Source organism: Cyprinus carpio, chromosome A8 (genome assembly GCF_018340385.1).
Source record: "Cyprinus carpio isolate SPL01 chromosome A8, ASM1834038v1, whole genome shotgun sequence".
Taxonomy (NCBI): domain Eukaryota; kingdom Metazoa; phylum Chordata; class Actinopteri; order Cypriniformes; family Cyprinidae; genus Cyprinus; species Cyprinus carpio.
The window spans coordinates 23194872-23218906 of NC_056579.1; the positions used below are offsets into that span (position 1 = coordinate 23194872).

The 24035-nt window shown below is 36.0% G+C and overlaps 1 protein-coding gene across 1 annotated transcript; it reads left to right on the forward strand.

Moving 5' to 3' along the window:
- Positions 1 to 254: 254 nt before the first annotated feature.
- On the forward strand, positions 255 to 23705 carry LOC109059212 (mitofusin-2-like). Its single transcript, XM_042762872.1, has 18 exons — positions 255 to 641; positions 9634 to 9812; positions 10732 to 10867; positions 10988 to 11150; positions 11798 to 11922; positions 12264 to 12372; positions 12537 to 12644; positions 12901 to 13054; positions 14023 to 14090; positions 14167 to 14288; positions 14907 to 15033; positions 15513 to 15617; positions 16177 to 16279; positions 16363 to 16554; positions 20873 to 21057; positions 21211 to 21407; positions 21625 to 21759; positions 22619 to 23705. Exons 2-18 carry the CDS (start codon positions 9638 to 9640, stop codon positions 22686 to 22688), a joined length of 2274 nt encoding a protein of 757 aa, XP_042618806.1. The 5' UTR covers positions 255 to 641; positions 9634 to 9637; the 3' UTR covers positions 22689 to 23705.
- Positions 23706 to 24035: the final 330 nt, after the last annotated feature.

The window sequence follows — 24035 nt, forward strand, 5'->3', positions numbered from 1 at the left end:
CAATGACAAATTTACTATTTTTATGGAATCGGATTACGTAATCCAGATTACATGCAATCAGTTAGATACTACCCAGCTCTGAATATTGATAATATAAATATTAAATATTACAATTCAAGAATATATAAGGTGGATTTCTGGTTTGATGTTATGTACAAATCTCTGGCTTTAACAGATAGATTTCACTGAAAAAAAAAAGAAAAAAAAAAAAAAACCTCCGCGATGCCGGAAAAAAACTTTTGTCAAACAAAAACCGTCGCGCTTCGATTACGTCACCACCTAGCCAACGTTAGGAGCTAAGATGATGGCGATCAAATAACAGCTGAGTTGTCATCTAGATAAGGAATACTTTGCTGAAAACGCGTATTTGTGTGAAACGTCAAGCTTAAAACACATTATACTGATGTCGAAAACATACAGCAGCCTTTTGACTACACATGCGTTTTGTAAAACAGCTTTCACGCCCACATTTGATGGCTAACAGTGCGTGAACATTAATTTAATTGTTATTACGGATCTCCAACCGCTGTCTTCGGAGAAAGCTGCTCTTCCTGGAGAGGATTTTGGAGTTTATTACGACGACATCGCTGCATCAACATGCTTCAGGACGGTTATGAGATATAATCACTCCGCCCTTGCTGGTAACGTAAACATATCTGATTATAAAATATACAGTAATAAATATGAAACTGTTGCTGTGCATGTCAGGTTTATAATTTAACCGTGCCTCCTTCGGTTTCTTATAGTAGAATTACATCATTTACGTTAGACTAGCCCTGTCTGTCTGATCCAGTTTATATATATATATAACATTTTTTTTTGTTTTTTTTTTTATAAAAGATTCTCTATTTATTATATATAATATATATATATATATATAGATATATATAATAAACAGGTTTTTTTTTTTTTTTTTTTTATAAAAGATTCTCTATTTACTTTATGACAGCTAGAGACTATAAACAGCAAGAAAGAGTAAAGGGGGAGCGGGCCGCCCTTTTTCCTTGTTTAACCAATCAGGATCGCGCGTCCCTTGTCCATCATTTTGCGCGGTCTGTATTACTCACATGGGATTGGCTCACATGTCTTAGGGGGCGGGGTTTTATGTTGAGGTCGTGTGCTTGATTCTAGAAAAACGACTTAAAAATGTTTTATGTGGGATATTATTTTATTTTATTATACTACACTAATAATGTAATAATACATACTTTATATTATTATTATACAATATTGTATATTTTACGTATTCAGGCTTGTTGAATGTAAAATTCAGTCACGTGATTACGGAACTGCCTGGAGAGGAGTGGATCGGAGCCGCGCGCTGGCGCTGCTGTCAGTCACATCGGTCTCGTGCAAGTCTGATATTAGTGTATGTTATGGGTTATAAAATGATGATTGCATTTGATCAAGACTCTGGTTTGAGCTTCCCGCGATCAGTATATGTGATTGTTCACTGAAAATCAAATGCTGGGCGGCTGATGGGGCTGATTTGACCCTCAGTGTTTTACACAAGCTCTTACACGAATATCGTCAGGTAAGACTGTACTGCTTTATTAGGAACTCATATTTTTCTTCCTGTTTTAACAGTTGTGTCGTACTGATGTTGTGTAATTAGTAGACTTTGTGTGAAGGTTTGTGAATTGTGGTGTGAGTGTGCACTAGTAAGAATTATTAAAAATGACAGAATGTACAGATTTTTCAAGATGAAATGACATGCTTGTGTTAGTACGCAGACAGCACCTGTAGTAAGTTTTGGCAGACACTGTTGTTAACATACAGTACAGTTTTTTTATGGTGCAGTTATTTATAGGGAACTCTTTGGTGTCCAAGTTGTAATTGAGTCAGATGCTTTTATTTGCACTTGCATTTTGCACAATTTTACTCTTCAAGTAGTTGGCATGAAATTACGAATAGTGTGTTGCTGCATGACATTCTGTGCCATCTATCTATTTTACTTTTTATTTAAATTCTAGTATAATTGTTATGCATGCAGTACAGTCTTATGATCTAATTTTTTGAGAGATATATAATAATTTTAACTTTTAAAAATGTCTTCCACCACTCTGCTGCTCTTTACACAAAAACAAAAAAACTCAAAAAGTTAAATAAAAATTGTAATTTACACCTTTTTTTTGTTTTGTTTTTTACTTAACACAATTTTCAGTTTTTTTTTTAATTTATTTATTTTTTTATTCTGAACTATGTTGCCACCTTTTCAAAAAAAAAAAAAAAAAAAAAAAATCCCCACACCAAAATGACTAAAAAATATATATATATTCAGAATCAATATAACCAAACACAGCAGACAGTGTCAATATAACCATATATATATATATATATTCAGAAGCAATAGAACCAACCTTGTAATGTCTTGGAGTGCAAAGGCAGAATGCTGTTTTCTACACACAGCAGACAGTGTCTAGATTATTGGCATATATGGAGGGTTTCACTGATAGTAAATTATCAGGTTAAGTCAACCACTGATTTCTGGTTACCTAATTTTAGGCACTCAGTCTGTGCAGTGAAGGTGACTTTCTAGCATGGCATGATCGCTCGATCTGGCACCTATTTTCCAAGTGCAGCTCTAGACGCTTTAATATGACACCACTCATATGTTGAGAACGGAGCCTGAGGCTATGCTAATGAACTGCTGGCCATGAATAAGTATTGTGGTTCTCAAGGTGTTGTTGTTGTTGTTGTTTTTTAAACTACATGAAATTTTTTGTTCTGTTCTTTTTTTCATTGAATCATTACAGTAATATTTCCACAAGTCTTTCTTTCTGAAGCAGCTGATTTCTAGTGCTTCATCATTTCCGTGATGTGCATTCTTAAAAATGTGAATAGTGAATAAAAATGAAATTATGAAATTTGCTTAAACCTCACTAATGCATTTGAAGCAGAAACATTTAAGCATTCCAAATGATCCTGAATTAATTTTTCCTGTGCATAAGCTCCTTCTGCATCCATGAATAAAGACAGATTAGTGGTTGACTGCAATATATCCAAAGCCAATATGTCAGATGATATTTAGTGTTTTTTTAATTATCAGCATTGACCAATACCTTTTTCTGCTTTCTGTATTCAGAGTGAAAAAGTGAAAGTGAAAGTCAGATTATAGACCGAACCAATACTTGTATTTTGACAGTGCTGAGAACCTGAGTGAGAAACTCTAGAAATCATTGAAATGTGATTCCCATTGCACACAAGTTTAGTGGGATTAGTGAGTGCACTGTTGCACACTTTAATACTACAATAACACTAAAACACAAATAAACACACAAATAAACACATTAAAATTAATTTAAATTACACAAAGATACACTGTTGTATCTTTAATTGTGAAAAATAACATAGGATGGATTACAGAATCAAGAAGGTAATTTTTTTATTAAGTTCAAATTGATTAATTTTATTTTTTCTCCTTTATAATTATTATAGTAAATGTTATTCAGAATAAATATATAAAGATAAGCTTTATTGCCGAAATAGTTATGCTTGTATTATTAAATATCTTTAAATAGTGTAATATATATTGGTTTGATAAGATCTCAGCATCAACATCTTCATCAAAAAATCCATATCGGTGGACCACTACATTATATTAATAATATATTCTTAAAGGTGTCAGTCCAGTATCCTCAAGCAGAACAAACAGACTAAAGCATGATTGGTCAGTAATGTTTTGAAGGCAGGTGTTAATGAATGGTCAGTTAGTGGACTGGTTTAAATTGATTGTTCGTCATCACTGTGTAATGAATTGCAATAATGTCAGATTTCAGTGAGGGAAGGCAATTCCCTTTTGGTTTTGGCTAACACACAAACTCATCTAGAAACTGTGTGTTGTTGACTCTCAGCTCTTTTGGGTGATACACCATTTCCCATCCACACAAGACTTAACAATAGCTCTGAGCAATCCAGTTAGACGATAACATAGTGAAGGTTTTTTTTTTTTTAGAGCAGTTCTCAAGGTGTGTGGTGTTTGCAAGTATTTGTGTTGTTTATTTCTTGTGTTCATTTGCAAAACATGTCTTGTAAAAGTCTAATCCTTTTGTTTCACCTCTTTACAAGATTAAACGGCTAGAATTTGTGAACGTTAAATCCTCCAGCTTCCAATAAGGAAACTTCTAGTGGGTCTTTAATGTCGTTTGTTGATTTGATGCCAGTCGAAACTGAATGCAACAGCACATTGCAGGGCTCCAGACTAAATATTTTTACTAGAAGCACTGTAGCCCCTGACTGAAAATTTTTAGGAGCACAAGCAGAAAATTAATCATTGACCCATTTTCCCCATTTTAACTGTATTTCTGACAAATGCTTTGATAATAAATAGACTTAACTCATAGAAATTACAATGTGCAGTATTCTTAACTCATTCTTTTCATTATCAGATATATATATATATATATATATATATATATATATATATATATATATATATATATATATATATATATATATATATATATATATATATATATATATATAATATATATATATATATTTTATACACACATATATATATATATATATATGTATATATATATATATAATATATATATTAACACATAATATATATATATATATATATCATTTTGCATTAAAAGTGTAGTTACTAAAAATATTACATGTTCATTTCTTGTTTATTTCACGTTTATTTACATTTGACAGTAGAGCACTAAGCTTGAGTTGGGAAGCTTATCAAATTAATTTTATAAACAACGGTAGAGATGCACTGAAATGAAAATTCTTGGCCGAAGCTGAACAAAAGGAAACACTGAGCCGAATACTGAACACCTTTTCAAGTTTTTTCTCACATGTATTTTGCCATTTTTTTGCACCATTGCATGAATTAAATAGCCAAAATGTGCTTTTTACTATTTTGTCTTGCTTTTCAAGTAAAAAAAAAAAAAAAAAAAAAAAAAAAACCATTTAAAAATATTTAACACAGAACATTTTAACATTCTAGCAGACATTATACCAACAAAGCACAATTTAACTTAATTGAAATTATTAAAAAAATTAATAAGTTAGTAAAATAATGTTTTTTTGGCCATCAGACCCCCTTCTTGAATCAGGCATGTATTTATTTTTTAAATGTGCAAATAAAAGCAGCCTTGCTGAGAAGAGACTTCTTTTTTTTGTGATCAACTTTTTTATTGTCTTCAATTCATCAAAACAACATCCATTCAAACAAACCAAACAGGGAAGGGGGAGCAACAGACACATCAATCATTTTACAGTCTGAAAAAAAGAAAGAAAAGAAGAGACTTCTTTTAAAACAATAGAAAATATTATAGATCCCAATTTGAACACTATGCGATTATGTTACAATAAATGTATTAACGGAGCTGTTGTAATTATTATTATCAGTGTCTTTTTATTTTTTCAGAACAACAGTAAAATTACAGTACTAACATTTATGAATGTTGATAGAGTTCTTGCTTTTTCTTTCCTTTTATTTTGGTGGAAATGTGCAGGAAGGCCTCAGTGCTTCTTTTTGTTGACAACAGCAGATTTATCAATGAGTCTCATTACGAATACATCGCATGTATTGCATTGCCACATGCCTTGTAAAAAATCATAAAAATGTGTGAGCAACTGATGAGTAAGACTGTTTCAGCAAAGATTTCCTTTGCGCTTTGGACTTTAAACCTTGGTTAACAAGCAGATCTGCCACAAGTTCATGCAGCGCTGTCAGAATACATGCAATGCGTGCGAGAAAACAACGTTCTGCAGTTTATTTACTAATTGTTTAAGGCCATTTCACTATTTCAGTCATCATACAGTAACCAGCAACAATAATAAAGAGTGCGCACCTCTCAGTCTTTTCTCTTATTCCCGAAAATTTGGTGCATCCCTAAACAACAGTCACGTGCAAAATCTAATTTTTATGTAGAAAAGGTATATAAATGTACTCTTATTAAATGTACCATCATTCTTCTATATTCAGTCGTATATGGAACTGATCAACAACTTAAGTGGTTTTAAGCATTTGCACATTTATAAGCACAAAGCACTTTGCAGGGCTGTAAAAAAAAAAAAAAAAAAAGAGAACAAACAATGCGGGGAAGATTTACGTCAAAACCGAAACCAAGCCGTTCACACAAAACGCATATTTATCGCATTTTCTAGAGGGACATCTATCAGCATTGCACTCGCGTCTCGCACAAGAGAGCTGCATGTTAAAGGGATACTCCACACCAAAATGAAAATTTTGTCATTAATCAATCACTCACCCATGTTGTTCCAAACCCATAAAAGCTTCATTCGTCTTCGGAACACAATTTAAGATATTTTGGATGAAAACCGGGAGGCCTGTGAAAGGTATGAAAGTCAAGACAATTCCTTTGTCAACAGTCTCCTCTGTGTCTGTCCACATCACCGTATGCTGCACATGCTCTTCTGTATCAGCCGCATTTTCTTTAAAATCAAAGCTAAATACACGTAGAAACAGCACATCCTTGTAACTACTAAAAAAGATGTCTTAAGACTTTATGGCGGTTTTTCCCCATCCCACTGCATCTCAAGTTTTTAAATGAAGAAAGAACTTTTTTTTTTTTGGTTTTTGGTCCTTTGTATTAAACTATACATAGGCCTACATGCATGATGCTGTTTTGTTTCTAACTGTTTAAGCAACTTTATTAATTATATATGGTTTATTAACATTATTTTAAACATTATGCACTTTTTTCAAAGATAGTCATGTTATTTTATTATGCTTTAAAGAAACATGCATAATATTTTGCTAGCTTTAAAGTGCTGGAAACATTTGTGTGAAATGCTTGAAAGTAACTGAAAACTGCTTGAATTTCTCTCTCAAAAGGTTGTATAAACCCTGCAATGAATGATGAATGAAATGATTGTAATAACTTTTGACTATTTCTGCCACCACACCAAATTCATATCTATCTATACCACATCACTGTTCTTCAAAATCATCGCAAACTCAACTTTGGATCCCGAGTGCTGTAACAGTGTCGCAAACTCAACTTTGGATCTCGAGTAAAGCAGTTCTGAGCTCGGACAAGTTTGAGCGCGGTTTTGCTTTCAGTCGCGGTTTTGCTTTCAGTTGTTTCTCAAACCGGCAGGCAACAGAAATGGCATTGGAGATTAGATACGAGTTGAAGAATTTAAAAATAAATAAAAAAAATCACTATTAATAATTTTAATAGATATTCAAACTCATGCTTAAAATTTGCTGCAATTCAATTTATATTTATTTTACATATTCACTAAATTTAATCAATTAAAAAAATAACTATTAATAATTTTAATAGATATTCAAACTCCAGCACAATTAAAAAAACAGTAAACTAATGAAAACATAGATAACTTTGTTTAGCACTAGCCGTTCCATGCAATAGTTTATTAGACGGCACTGTTAAAAAGACAGTAAACTAATGGAGACTGAGACGAAATTAAAGACGAATAGACCCTTTTCGCATGACGTCACGCAACTTCCATTCTGACTTCTGCCGGCACAGTAAAGCACTATCGCTACCAGCGTGAAGTTCTCCCAGATGCTTGTAAATCTGCCACAGATACGGTTAGAGGAGGACTGCAGTGTCTACTCTCGTCCTCACTCAAGTCGAGGTCTCTGGCATCTCAAACAAACTTGGTTTTAAGTATATATTTCATGTGGATACGTAATCGTTACCATACAAATCAAAAAGTACTACAGCATAGCAATGCTACAAACAATTGCAAAAAACAATACATACAAACATCAAAAGCAGATGCAGAATAACGCTCGCAAAACAACCCGACTGTAAGCGCATTAACATTATTAGTCATAACTCTTAACTGAATGCTTTTCATATTTCAAGTTGTTCCCACATTTTTCCAAGAAGTCTCCGGTGTAAAGGTATAACGGAAGTACAGATTCACTGCTTTGAGGAAAAGCAGGTTAATTGACATCATTCTGAAAAGGGTCTATGATCAGTCTTTCTCAGAGCTGTCAAAATAAAAGTCAACTTCCGACACTTAATGGCCAAACAGAACAACTTAACAACCAGCGATCATCATTTTTCATGGCCGATTCCGATACCGATTTTTTACAAGCAACTAGGGATGCACCGATCATGATTTTTCATGGCCGATTCCGATACCGATTTTTTACAAGCAAATTGGCCGATTCCGATACAGATTTCCGATTTTTTTTTTTTTTTTTTTAAGTAACAAACAAAAAAGAAGGAAAATATAACATAAACAAGATGTTTATTTGGTATTTAATAGGCCAAACTGGCTTTGGGCTATTGAAAACAATAACCGTAACCATCTGAAATTAATGGCAGTGACTGCACAATAAGTAGCCAACATTCAATACAAACATAGATGGTACAGACATCAGCATTTAGCTTTTGTTTTTGAATTGGGTTGAAATGACATAGAACTGGCTTATGTAGAAGATGTTGCTTAAATGAAAAGATCAACTGTAGCCATGTGAAATTAAAGGCAACAACTGCATAGTTCTTCAATCCAAACAACACAATCATCACATATTCAAGAAGATGTGTTCTTAATCAGCATTCAGTATTTGTTTTAGTTTTTAAATCTGGTTTTAAATAAAAAAGGTCTTTACCAGTGAGACTAAATAAAAGTATGCTATATAAATAAATTATTCCAAAATGTTAAAATCATGTTGGTGCGAAAAAAACAAAGATGCAAAGTGTTTAATTCGTCCAATTAAAAAAAAATTAGGGTAATGATTCACATCTTTTTTTACTGGAGCCAATGAAAAAATATCCAGAGGAGGAACTATTGGCTTAATTTAAAAAAAATAGATGTGAATCAATACCCTAAAAAATTTTAATTGGATGAATGAAACACTTTTTTTCAGTGTACTACAGCAGGTGATTTTAAAATCAAATTAAGTCAATGTAATTTTAAGGTTAAATAAAAAATAATCATCCTATACAGAACAGACGTTTACTTCTGGCTTTTCAAACGGTGTATGCAAGTTCTACTTTCAAAAAAAAAAAAAAAAAAAAAAAAGCATTTCAGTTTTGTCACAGTTTAGTCCGTTTCGTTTCTCATCTAACACGCGAGAAGTTGAGCTGAACATCCCTTCGCTGTGTACGCTTGTGTAGGGCGCGGACAGGTATAGTACGCCCGCACAGCTTCAGCGAGCGCAGGAAAGGGGCTCTTATTTGTGCGCCAGTACACCAGCGGCTGTTCACTTCCTGCTATCTGTGCCTCAGACATGAAGCTCTGCACTTCCAGTGCTGAACGGCTGCCCGTGTCCTGCACACAGATAGATTTCAGAATACTTCCACACAAATGACATGATAGTGAATGATTACAATGTAGTCTGTGCACGCGGGCGCACTTCCGGAAAAAAAAATCGGCCGAAAAAGACCCAAAACACCGGCGGGTTGCCGATTGCGTATTTTAATCAAAAACCCGGCCGGTTCCGATTTATGGCCCTGAATGGTCAACCGGTGCATCCCTAATTAAAACCACTCATCTTTGCCTTTTGTTGCTGTTATATAGCATTATAAATAAATAACAACCAATTAACAATCATAATACTTAAAACCACTCTGATCAACCTATCAACACCTTGGTAATCACGCAAAACTGCATTGTGGTTGTGAGTTTTGTTGTTGACGTATCTCCGTCTGTGTTTTCTAGTGAGATGTCTCTGGTTTTCCCGCGACCCTATACCAGTGTGCTCGGCAAGAAGGACAAGCGACTCATGGCTGAGGTGAACGCCTCCCCGCTCAAACACTTCGTCACCGCCAAGAAGAAGATCAACGGCATCTTTGAACAGCTGGGCGCCTACATCAAAGAAAGCTCAGCCTTTCTGGAAGGTGTCTGCTTTCATGACTTTGTTCCACTCCTCGTCTCAGGAGCTTAAAGCACACTGCTGCATGCTGTTCACCTGACAGGCTGATAAGAGGAACCTGGCTGATGCTGACTAGCATAGCTCAGATAGCAAAGACAGGTTACGAAACAGCTGAAGGCTCAGGGAAAAGCATGGCTTAGAGTATCACGTGTATAAGGCATTTTTCTATGAACATCTTAGTTGTTCTTTAGGCAAGGCCTTACAAATCTATCCTGGCAGCTCATAAGCTCACAGCATTTTACTTAAAGGATTTTGGTTTATTTGAGGTCAGTCATATTTTAGCAAAAGTTAACATAGCTTCCTCGACTTAGGCTGAAAACCAGTTCTGTCCCTAACCCTGAGATATTAACTTAAGCATTTGTACTTCAATGCTGAATGCCACCTCAAATTGTTGAGGAGAGGTGTACAATTACTTTTCTTAGTGGTTTAACATTAAGTTATTACTTCACAGACAATAAAACTGTAAAATGTCCAAAGTTTTCATTAAAACAGTTGGATACACTACCAGTCAAAAGTTTTTAAACAGTAAGGTTTTTAATGAATTCTCTATGTGATTATTGGATGGGAGGTGGATTTTGGAGGTTATTCTAATTTAAAGAGGTTACATAAATATAAAACAGCAGTTAAGAAGAGTTTTACTCCCAAGAATGAATGTCATAGAGACTTGAGTGTTGGCTCTTTTGATTTGGACCAATAAGCAATCACCTAGCATTCACCCAAAACACCTTAGCAACTGAATAGCAATGCTGTGCTAATCACTGAGATTGATGTAATCATGGCAGCGGCCTTTACTTTTGACTGTCAAGGCATTTAGAAATTGCAAATGTTGTTGGTGAAGTACTTGAACCATCAAGTGTATTTGAACTGGTCTGTTTTCTTGACAGAAACCTACAGCAATGAGGAACTGGATCCTGTCACTACAGAGGAGCAGGTGGCGGAGGTGCGAGGGTACCTGTCCAAAGTGGCAGGGATCGGGGAGGTCCTGTCCCGCAGACACATGAAGGTGGTCTTCTTTGGCAGGTATAATGCATAACGTATTGTCTTTCACAGCGTGAGCGCAAAGATTGTATTCAATGTTTTTATGTGAATGATTATGTTGAAAGATAATTTGTGATTAAGTCACAATTTTTGTGTTAACAGGACAAGTAACGGGAAGAGCTCTGTCATTAACGCCATGCTCTGGGACAAAGTGCTGCCGTCTGGAATCGGACACACCACCAACTGCTTCCTACGAGTGGAAGGAACCGATGGGAATGAGGCTTTCCTGCTCACAGAAGGATCGGATGAAAGAAAGAGTGTTAAAGTAAATGCTCTCTACCTGCTTAATTGTAATTACAGCATTCCTGAGTGATTTTGGAAGCTGCTGTCTTCTGTTCGAGCGTTTGAGTGTGTCTGACATGTTGAATTGAACATGGGAATGGAAATTGGCCTCTTGTGTAACTCAGGGGTTCCCAAACTTTTTCAGCCAAAGCCCTTAGACAAAATATTTATTTGAAGTGCCCCGTGACATTTTTAATTAATATTTCAATTATTTAATGGCACTTTCGCTTGATGACGCTTTTCTGATGGATGCATTGCATGCAAACAAACACATTTTTGTTTTTGTATTTTGTTAGCATTTTTAAAATGAAAACAATCAAAATGAAAACAAGTTTTTATTTTTAAAATTTAAAATTATTTAAATATAGGGCTACACAACAAGACCAAAAATGATACAGTGTTGTGAATTCTTTGTCATACATTGCAATTTGAACTGTCATTACTGTCATTATTTTTAACTCCAGTTATAAAAAAGGAAGGTAATGTTTTTCATGAAAAGACTCCTTTAATTTCAGGTAATTTACTTTTAAAATAGTCTGGTTAAAAGTACTTAAATGCTAATGTGTGTGTGTGTGTGTGTGTGTGTGTGTGTGTGTGTGTGTGTGTGTGTGTGTGTGTGTGTGTTGGCAGACAGTGAACCAGTTGGCCCATGCCTTACATCAGGATGAGGATTTGGACGCAGGCAGTCTGGTGTGTGTCATGTGGCCTAAAGCGAAGTGTGCGCTGCTGCGGGATGACCTGGTGCTTGTGGACAGGTAAACACACACTCGTGTTGTGTGGCTGTGAGGCCCGGGACACACTGACTGCACTATTAGGAAATATTGACAGTACTTTACCATTGCATTCAATACATTGCCTGTTTTAATTTACAGATCTATAAATTCTGCAAAAAAAAAACACCATTCAAATGCCATTATAATATATCATATTATGATATTTTGCTTGTTAGATGCTGTTTTGAATATTAAAATGATATATAAGGATACCAGTGTAATGGCATTATAAGCTTACTGCATTAAATTGGCCAATTTACTGCATTTGAAGTCATATTAGTTATATTTTTCATTTGGAAACTTATAAAATCTTCCTTTTCAAGCCCTGGCATTGATGTCACAACAGAGTTGGACAGCTGGATTGACAAATTCTGCCTTGATGCTGATGTTTTTGTGCTGGTGGCCAATTCAGAGTCCACTTTAATGCAAACAGTGAGTTTTAAATGAACTTCAGTTTGTGACGAAAAAAAAAAAACTTATATAGAATTTGCTATATTTTACAGCATAATGATTTCATGTTTTCAAAGTGCTTGATCGTCCTGTGTCCTCACTGCTGTCAGCTTATTAAAACATGCCTCTCCTCTACCCTCTTAAAGGAAAAGTCATTCTTTCACAAAGTGAACGAGCGCCTCTCCAGCCCCAATATCTTCATCCTGAACAACCGCTGGGACGCCTCCGCCAGCGAGCCCGAGTACATGGAAGAGGTGAGACACACATGACACCCTCGGAGTCTCACCACCCTGAGATGCATTTTAAACCCTTAGCATCACTGATACTTAAACCTAATACTGTAAGCATGATTTTTACAAAATGAGGGACGAAGTGAAGCATTAAGAATAGTTTTTGTCTGTTTTACAAACGAATTTGGATAAATAAAAAAACCTAATAAAATAAAAGTGACCATTTTGAATCATACATGGTGTTTTAGCATGTGGATAATGATTCTCGTGTGTTTGTCAGGTGAGACGGCAGCACATGGACCGCTGCACTAGTTTTTTAGTGGATGAGCTGCGGGTGGTGGACCGCGCTCAGGCCAGCGACCGGATCTTCTTCATCTCTGCTAAAGAGGCTCTTCAGGCGCGTGTCCAGAAAGCCCAGGGGATGCCTGAAGCAGGTACATCAGGGCTTCACAAACTTTTATCAGCCGAACCCTTTAGATCTAAAAAATATATTTGAGGCATCCCTAAGATTTTAAGCTTATATTTCAGTATTTTTACAAAAGATTTTCATTCTCATGGGTTTGTGACGATGGTTAGTGGTCACATGACATGCAAGTAAACAAATAACACTTATTTTTTTTGTATACTATTTTCATTTTGTAATTTATAATTTTGCACAGTTTGGTGAAAAAATTATACAGTATTGCAATTATTGTTTCATATAATGCGATTTGAACTGCAGTGTGATAAAAGTTGCTGGACTTTAAAGTGTACTCAGTCAACATTAGATTCAGAGGTTTTTAGAAACCCTTTCAAATTTGATAAAATTCCCCAAATTTAATAATGGTATTAAAAAAAAAAAATAAAAAAAAACAATTAAATAATAATAATAATAATAATAGTAATAATAATAGTTATTGTCTATCTTTAATTTCAAATGTTTACTTTTAAATTTTAAATTCATGCACTTTTAAAAACTTCATTGCCTTTAATATTTCAAAATCAAGCTTTTATTACACTGTATGGGTGGAATAAATTACTAATACTGTAAAAATAAATCGATTCTAGCACACACTGTGTTCTCAGCACTCTACACTGGTAATTGTACTAAGCTCCAAATGCACATTAAACTCTGCACTCTACAGTGATAATTGTACTAAGCTATATCACATTTCAGATTTGATTAATTTTGTTAATTCAGTAATTAACAGTTCTATTTAGTAATTTTAATATTAGAATTGATTAAGTTATTATTATTATTTTTTTTCAACCAACAAACACCCTGCAGTTCCCTCATAAAACCATTTGGGAAACCCTGCATTACAGCATCTTCAGTCGAATATGCGTTCAGGTGAACATTGTGAACTTCAGTGTATGTGTGTCAGACTCTTATTTTTGTAAAGAGGTTGTTTTTGGATTTCAGGTGGTGCTCTGGCTGAAGGGTTTCAAGCGCGAATGTTTGAGTTTCAGAACTTTGAAAGGCGTTTTGAGGTGAGTGTTGTGGGGTTTGAGACTGTCGTTGGTTTAAGCGTGTCTGTCAGACTCTCATATACGTGTGTCCTCACAGGAGTGCATCTCGCAGTCAGCAGTGAAGACTAAGTTCGAGCAGCACACGATGAGAGCCAAGCAGATTTCTGAAGCTCTGCGTCTGATAATGGACTCTGTGCACATTGCAGCTCAAGAGCAGAGGTGAGTGATGCCTGTTTTTCTAAGCGGTAACCCATCACATTAAACACTGATCCTCTGGGGACATTGAAATGAGCTGAGAGCCTGACTGTGCTGTTACAGACTGAGGAGGAGATAGATAGAGTCAAATGTTGAAATTAGGGAGAATGTCCACCACATATTTGAAATTTTGCTGCTAATATAATATAAACCGTAATTTTGCATGATTTTTTTGGAGCTTAAAGAAGAAAACATCCTGTCATTTTACACATTTGTAAATACTAATCTATAACTTTGAATTCGAAACAGTGTTTTGATTATTATCGGTGTGTTCAAATCAAAAGATTCAGCTTTTCACATCAGACCTGTGAGTGTAAATATTAACTTACTAGTTTTACTGCTGTTTTACCTCTGTACCAGCATGACTGCACATAAACAAAGCGACCTTTAAAATAGAGTTGCTTCTTCATCCTGCATCACATGTTGTTAGGATACCGTGATCAGGAATCATACTGAGCTAACAGTCTTCCATCAGCTTTATTAAAATGAATCTGGGTCTTCATTTGAAGGATAGCTTTCTATGCATAGACTGAAATTAATATTTAGAATGATGAATTTGTGTGTGTGTGTGTTCTTGTTCAGGATTCATTGTTTCGAGGAGAAAGAGGAGAGGGAAGACAGGCTGGAGTTCATTGATAAACAGCTGGATCTGCTCACTCTGGACTGCAAGAGCAAAATCAAGAAGATCACAGAGGAGGTGGAGAAGCAGGTGAGGCTGTGTTCAGAACGTTAGTAAGTATCATCTAACTAAGTATAACAAAAAAGCTCACTATGAGGCAAAATTTGTAGTTTGATTAATGTGTATACATGCTGGACGAAGCTGAGCTGCAGTCACACTATCGAGGTCTTTTAGGTATACATCAGTTATGACTTGAGCACTTAGTGTGAACATACAGCTGAACACATGGAAGTCAAGTCCCCTTTATTTCTACAGCGCTTTATACAGTACTGCTTGTGTCAAAGCAGCTTTACAGTGTCAAACAGGAAAACAGTCTGTCAATAATGCAAGAGGATAACAACAGAGTCGTTTCCATATTAAATGGAAACACAGTGTCATAATTTCAAGGCATTAGTTGGTAATGGGTATTGTGTCTTTAGTAACTTTAATTTTCAATTTAAGTTTTAAACACTACAAAACTAACCCTAATGAGGGTGTTTCCATGTTTTATCTCATTCGTCACTACGTAGGTGTCTAACGCCATGGCAGAGGAGATCCGGAGACTGGCTGTGCTAGTGGACGACTTCCACGTAGACTTTCATCCTTCACAAGTGGTGCTCAAAGTATATAAGAACGTGAGTTGGACTTTAATTGGCTGCCCATGTCTTCTCCTCTTTATTTGTACACTCTTTTATCAACGGTTGTTTTATGTTTAGTTAAACATAACATTACTTATGTTTCAGTGCGTGATTACACATAATTCTACTGATTCCCCAAAATTTCTGCGCTTGTAAAAACACCATGCGGGGACTTCCCACAAATATTTCAGCGTGACGGAATGTATTGTTTGCACCTGCTTTTTGAGTCTCACAGTTTTAAACATTCAAGTGCTCAGTTCAGTACTTGCGCGCTCTCTGGTAGACCCCTTTTTGTGAGCTCACACCCAAAGCTCTCGGACATAGAGCCGCATCTGAGAGCGCGCAACTGCAGAATGAAGTTGATAGCGATCAGTTTATATGTGTTGGCTTGGAAAAAACAAAATAATGTAAATTATATATGTGTTATTTAAATGCATTCAGTTGATTTAACAGCATTTAATCATAGGTTCATGTGTGATCTTTGGTTGCTCTATTACATGATGGTGAAATGTGTTTTGTGTTATGTTATTTTGATGAATGAAATGATTGGTTTCAGGAGCTGCACAAGCACATAGAGGACGGTCTGGGCAGGAATATGTCTGAGAGATGCTCCAGTGCGATAACGGCAGCGCTGCAAAACACACAGACTGAGATGATAGGTCGGTATCCCTCTCATACGGTGAGTTTTCAGACAGCTCACACCAGTATCAGCAGCAGGTTAAAGCACTTCTGATCGTTCCAGAGGGCCTGAAGCCCCTGCTGCCCATCGGGATTCGAGAGCAGGTGGATATGATTGTGCCCAGACAGTGCTTCGCCCTCAGCTACGACCTCAACTGTGACAAACTCTGCAGCGACTTCCAGGAAGACATCGGCTTCCACTTCTCCCTGGGCTGGACCATGCTAGTCAACCGCTTCCTGGGTCCCAAAAACACACGTCTCCCCACCATACTTGACAATAAAAAAAAGGAACTCAATTACTGAAAAAGTAAGTCAAGCAATAAAAATAACAGGGTTCCCACGCTTCTTGAAAGTACTTGAAAGTACTTGAATTTCAGACATATGGATTCAAGGCCTGGAAAGTACTTGAAAGTACTTGAATTTCAGACATATGGATTCAAAGGCCTGGAAAGTACTTGAAAACTAACATAGGTCCTTGAAAGTGCTTAAATTAAATTTGAAATCAGTTTTTTGTTTATGCTGATATTTTTAAAATTGTCCGATATGTGCTTCTGTCAAAAACAGAACAAAACACGGGGGGGTTATCTGTTTGATATCTGACACGATCGCGCACGCAGCAGCGCAAAGTTGATTCTGTGCTTGCTTGATCTAATAATCACAGCTTCCTCAAAAATAACAAAAAAAAATTGTACTGACCCTAAACTTTTCAATATAAATATATAAAAACATACACAAAAAAAACAAGTTGATTTAAGTAGCAACATGAGAATAGCTAAAATCAATGCATATATTTTGAGACAAAGGTCTCCTTTATGATTTTTGATTATGATAATTAAAGCAACGCTTTTTAAATGAAAGAATATGTAAATGTATGGTATTTGGGGGTAAAAAGCGCCCCCGCTGTAGCGTGATTAACATGATAATTAATAGACTGCTGACTTTTCCATTTTGTTGACATGATATGGTTAGATTCAGATGCTAAATACCATATTATGTTGGGTGTCCTTCTTGGAGATAATCACCATGTTTAGAATGAAAAGAATCATATTTAAAAACATGATATTAATAATGTTTAAGCGCCGCGCGCTTCACATGGATGTTTTATATATCTATAGCGCTTGGGCGTAGTGATGCGCAGGTTACCCGCGGGTCGGGTTGGGGCGGGTAAAGAAATTGTAACTTTATTTGCGGGGCGTGTTGGGGCGGGTCATTAAAAACAAAACAACAACAACAACAAAAACATATTGTAGTGTTGGGCGATAAGGTAATTTTTCAAATCAGATCAGATCGACGATACACGATATTATCGTGCATGGGTGAAGCAAGAGAAAGACTTTTTGTTCATGTCATAGCATAGGCTAACTATTTGGTGTTTTAAACCGCGCAGGTGCCCGAGAGAGAGCCGGAATCACCAATAATCAAAAAAAAAAAAAAAAAAAACTTTCAAACATACTGATAAACTACCGTTAAATATAAAAATATTGTATTTAAAATGGCTAGTTCATATGTAGTCGGACGCAACTGTCATATCGCGGGTCCTGTGACAAATTTGCCGCATCTGCGCACGGTTATCAGTCTCTAAATGTTCTGCAAAGTCAGTCAACGGTGAAAAATCAATAGTAGATTTCATTTGAAGTCCAACAGTTTAACACTAATATTGGACATAAACAAATACGTTAAATATAAAGTAGGCTATTCAAAACAAGTAAGTTCATATATTTGAAGGTAGTGTTGAATAAACTGATGCATCAGTCATACAACGCTCCGGACCGCGCGCCTCATGACGAGCTCGACGCACCGCCACAGAAACAAGAATGAGATGCATTCTAACATAACTGTGGCATTAAACTCAGTTAGTGAGGGCTCGTTTAAAATATTACACATATATAGGCCGTTCAGATTACTTGTTAAAGTGCAATGAAAAAATTTATATCTGCAGACGATGTACGACGTCTGTTTGTGGATAGAGACTTCACCGGCTACATGCGCTAATCCTCGCATGTGTGTGTGTGTGAGAAAGGCGGTGCTGAAGTGAAATAGCTGGGCAGTTTGATCAGCAAGCTGAATCATAATAGGCTGCCTCAGAGTAAAGCCTGCGGGTCGGGTTGGGGCACATAAGGAAATGTTACTTTATTTGCGGGGATGGGTTGGGGCGGGCCAAATAATTTCATAAAAGCGGGACGTAAAAGACTGGACATCGCGTTGGTTTCATATGGATTACTTTATTACTTAATATTTGTTGTCGATAAGACTTGCTTAGTTTAAAAGTAGACATGTCAAGATTTCTATAGAAATATCTCTCATATCTCTTTGTAGAGTATTTGTTAAAAAAAAACCTTCATTTTAATAACGTATTTCTAAATGAAGATCACGCAGACAAAGGCTGCAGACAGCGCACTCTGTTTTTCTTTATTTTATAAATGCCCAAAGTTTTCTTATTATGTGTGTATACAAATAAAAGTAGACCCTTTACAGATTCTATTGATGTATTGCTCTTACCTGTACGATCAAAACTGAAAGTGTAACTTAAGTTATTTTCGGCGATATGCCGCAAAAAGCCTATATGCAGACTGAACAAAAAATAATTGATATTTTTCAAAATGTGCAGAAAATAGTACAAACTCTGCTAAAGTGTATGTTTTGACCAAGTATTAACTTAAACATTATTAAAAAAAAAAAAAAAAAAAAAAAAAAAACTATTTTCGCTTAAGTGTTTTTATCTATGGGGCTCTGTGGGCCTTTTACCCCGTGCTGGGGCACCTCTTCCCCCGTGTTGGGGAAAAAGGCCCCTCTTGCCACCTCATACATTTATAGGATTTTTTAAACAAAACAAATAACTTGAATTGTTTATTTTCACACAAAATCAGTTGCTCCGTTAATAGTCAATACAAACATATTTTTGTATTTATTATTTTGTATGTATTATTTTGAAATGTGATTTTATTGGCGCAGTGAATAGCACAGTTGGCTTAAGGTGTGCCTTTAGCCCCGTTGTACCCTACCTCCCCCGTTCCTGCAATGTGTGTCCTGCTCCCGTATATGGCATATAATTTTCGCACATCAGTGAGCCGCTATCAATATGAGGGGTATTTAAATAGGCAAATCTCGCGGTTCGGGGGTTTTTACCCTAACCGGAGATTTGCGTCCCGCGGGAACCCAATCCCAAAGTCTAGCTCATTAACCTATGGAGAAGCAGTGCTAATTAGGCTATCAGTCTCAGTGCTGGGAAAGTGCAAATTCAATGGGATTTACAATAAAAAGAGATTTACAAAATAATTTTAATAAATGTTATCACAACATTTAGCAGCTTTTTATTAATTAAAAAATCAAGACATTCTTAATTTAAAAACTCTTAAATTTTGTACAAGAACTACAGCAAAAAAACAGTGTAATGCATTTTTTATCAATATTTCAGAAACTGCATTTGAATATTAGCATTATTGAACTTAATGGATTTCAAGTCCTTTAAACACGACTGTCTAAAACGGTTTAAATTTATAAAACCTACACATTCAAAACATCATTACTCTGACATTTCTTTATGTAAATATTAAGTGTAAGTGAAATGGTAAGTACAGTAAGGACTTTCATGATGTTATGTGCTGGGGGTGTGAATTTCAAAGGTGCTTGATTTAATAAAATGGTACTTTAAAAAGTCATTGAAAGTCCTATCATATTTACATATCAAAAACAGAAATCACAATACTGGTTCTTTGTCTATCTAAATCAGGGTGTCCAATCCTGGTTCTGTAGGGCCAACATCCTGCATATTTCTTCAATGGGATAAAAGGCTTCTATGTTTTGGCGAAAGTAGTGCTGCAAAACTGAGCTTTACTGTTAAAATTAAAACATGGAAGAAAAAACTGATATTTATAAAAAATGAGCTTTCATGCAGTGTGTAACACAGCTCTAAGTGAATGAAAACATCCTGGCAAGTTTTGAAACTTGAATCTGAAAGTGCACTGTGTATAAAGTTATTGTCTCTCAAAACAAAGAGTCGACTCTGAATCACTGAAACGAGTCGTTTTTAAAAATTTTGCTGCAAATCCATAATTTCCCTTTAGGAATTCGTTTCATGTTGACGCCAACATGAAACATTAGTATTTTGCCCGCCCACTCGTTGGTATTTTCACATTGGTCTGAATGAAAATGCAAATTCATTCTTTGCTACTTAATACTTCCTAAAAATACATTCATCATACAAGCAGAGAGATTTCATGACAAACATTTAGTGAGCATTTGAACACGACTGAATTAATTCAAGAACATTACAAATACACATTAACCCATTAATCGCTTTAAACTTTCCACTAACTTAACAAATAACAAATAGCCACTCGAACCAGCAAAAGATAAAGAAGCAAACATGTAGGCATTGTAGAATTGGGGCAAAAATGTCTTCACTTTCCTTTTTTTGATTTATTTATTTATTTATTTTTTGCAGAACAGCTGGTTTGGGTTTTGAGAGTCAGCAGGATCCCCTGTTTGATTGGAAATCCGCGATGTGCTTATTCCATTTTCAGGGGTCAAAAAGGTTTGGGAAAAATCATGACATTTAAATGCAACAATAATAGTCAATCAAGTGTGTGTTTTGTGTTGTCAGGTTCCCAGGCCTCTGGCCATCACTCCGGTCAGCACCAGTATGCCTCCTTTCCCTCAAGGATCCATGACCCAGGAAGAGCTTATGGTTTCTATGGTCACAGGATTGGCATCACTCACCTCTCGGACATCAATGGGCATTATAGTCGTGGGAGGAGTGGTAAGATCAGAATCTCTGATGCACTAAAATGCATGTATAAGTATAATGCACATCCTGTCTTCATTTACTCACCATCATCTCCTGGTCTAATGACTTCAGACAGAGTAACTGTGAGAATATCAAACGGATGTAACCGGTGTGTTTGTGTCTCAGATCTGGAAGGCGGTGGGCTGGAGGCTCATCGCTCTGTCTGTGGGTCTCTATGGGCTGCTGTATGTTTACGAGAGGCTCACCTGGACCACAAGGGCCAAAGAGAGAGCATTTAAAAGACAGTTTGTGGAGTACGCCAGCGAGAAGCTGCAGCTCATCGTCAGCTACACGGGATCCAACTGCAGCCATCAGGTTCAGCAGTAAGTCTGAGTCCAGTATAATCCAGATTGTAGGTTGAATGTTAGAACTGGAGTTAATCTGGATCTTGATGCCAATGCAAATGCTGTTGTGTCATTTAGACATTATATAGGACAGACTTCAGTGGCCTGAACACCACTACTGCCCTGCTCTAGTGGAGAAATTAAATATATGAAGTGTATGTTTTGAGAGATGCTGACCTATGAATGTTTGTCGCAGGGAGCTGGCCGGCACCTTCTCTCAGCTCTGTCAGCAGGTGGACGTGACCAGACAGCAGCTGGACGATGAAATTCAGGATTTGAACAGCAAGATCGAACAGTTGGACGGCCTGCAGAGTAAAGCCAAGCTGCTCAGGTGAGAGTCACATCATATGACCGGACAGATCATGCATTTGCTGTGTTTGCAGTCGACTCTCTTGTTCAGGAATAGATAGACTGTGACAACCAATACACTACGGTTTAAAGGTTTGGGCTTAGGAAGATTTTTAAAAGAAATTAATACTTTTATTCAGAAAGGATGCAGTAAATTTATCAGAATTGACAGTAAAGACATTTATCATTTGTATTTCAAATAAATGTAAAATGTAAAAAAAAAACCTTCATATTCATCAAAAAATCCTGAAAATCTGGAGTAACGATTCTCAAAATTCAGCATTGTCATCACAGGAATAAATGAATTTTAAAATGTATTTCAATTGCATACATGCATTTTGAATTGTAATCATATTTCACAATATTGCTGTTTTTACTGTATTTTTGATCAAATAAATGCATCTTTGGTGAACAGAAGAGACCTCTGTCAAAAACCCCAACCCCAAACTTTTCCAGAACCTTTTCAAAATAATGCACATTTTGGGTACAATTATCAAGATATGTTTTCATAACAGGTTTTACTGGAAATTATTTATAAATGCATGTATGTATATACATAATTGTAAATATCAATATATACTTATATGTGCGTTTTGGACTTCTATGAACATTTTTAACAAACTACAAAGAAATCCTTACCGTTCAGAGCTGATTTGTGGAAATTCATGAAACTATTTGGCTCTGTAGTTTAAATTAGAGACACAATTTAAACATTTCTTATATTATAACTCAAGTTAGCAGGGGGAAAACTAGTCTGCTGCTCTGACCTTTCAAAAAAATAAAGCACAGTAAAATAATTTTGAATATTTCTGATGTTCATTTCATTGTGATTTCTTCCCCAGGAATAAAGCTGGCTGGCTGGACAGTGAACTCAACATGTTTACCCAGCAGTACCTTCAACAGGGCCGATAGAGCTCCGTCTGAACACTGCTGCATTTAGAATCGAACACCTAGCCATGCTTTCAGCATACCAAATATTGCTCATCACATATTTCTTTTTTTCTATCAGTATGCATTTGAGAGTACAGTGACGTGCCACTTTGAAGAGAGCCTCCTTTTGTTTTGTACACATTGTTTCTTTTGTATTATTTATTCTTGAGTGAAGAGGTCATGTAAACGGCTTGGCCTCTTTATAGACTGTGTTATATTAGAGATTTGTTAGTATGCCACAGCAAGTTGCAACAAGTGAGATGTCTTATAAATGGGCTTGACGTGCCTTGTGATGAATCTGACAGTGTGCTGCTGTACGGATTTCCTCTTTGGGTTTTGTCACAACTCTGCTATGTTTGACATAATGCAGTGTCTCCATTCCACTCAGTGTGAGGTGATCTCAGCTAATATAAATAATGATATTTTGGTCACCCTGTTCCTAAAATCTTGATCTGGCAACGTTAAAGTCTTGAATGAAATCAGCAATATTTTCTAGAACCTCTTCAATTTCCCACCCATAGCTGCACTGTTGTACTGTTAAATGAATATTAATATTACATTAGTTATTTATGAATTGGATAAGTAAACCAGATTGATGTAAACCTTGACGCCAGTTATGCGTATAACTACATTGTACATTTCTTGCACTAGTGTCATGCACATCTGAAATGTGATCTGAGAGATCAGACTGTAAGTGTGTGGGATGCACCACTAAGCTGTTAGTTCCTGCGTATGTATGGTCTAGTGTATGCTAAGCTGTTTTCTGTGGATTATGATGTGTGCCAAGTGTTGAAGAACATCATCAGGAGAAGCTCTTGTGATGTGCACTTTATATTTTGCTGCTGTAATGCATTAATTTCCAGAAGGTTCTTTAGGAAGAGAAAGGTATACAGTGACCTGTTGACAGTTATGTATATAGATGAGCATGCAAACCATTGTAATTTATTGTCATTCACTGTTACTGTTAGATGAAATAAAGTGACGCTGCTGAAAAAGAAATGATGGCTTGATTTGTCTCTGGGGAGGATATGCTAAATGTCAGTAATTATTTCTAAAATGATGCTTAAAAAGCATGAGTTTCTGTGTCATCCTTTTAATAGGCACATGCACTTACAAAAAATAAAATAAAATTGGGGGATAAAAATTGTTGCAGTTTGTGTTTACTTGGGGCAAAGCTATATTCACTTTCCTTTTTTATTTATTTATTTATTTTTGCAGGCTCAACAGCCTATTAATAGTTGAAGTCAAGGATCCCACAGTGCTGGAAAACACTGATATTTATGGGAATTTCAGGGGAAAAAGTCCTGGGAAAATCATGAAATCTTAGAA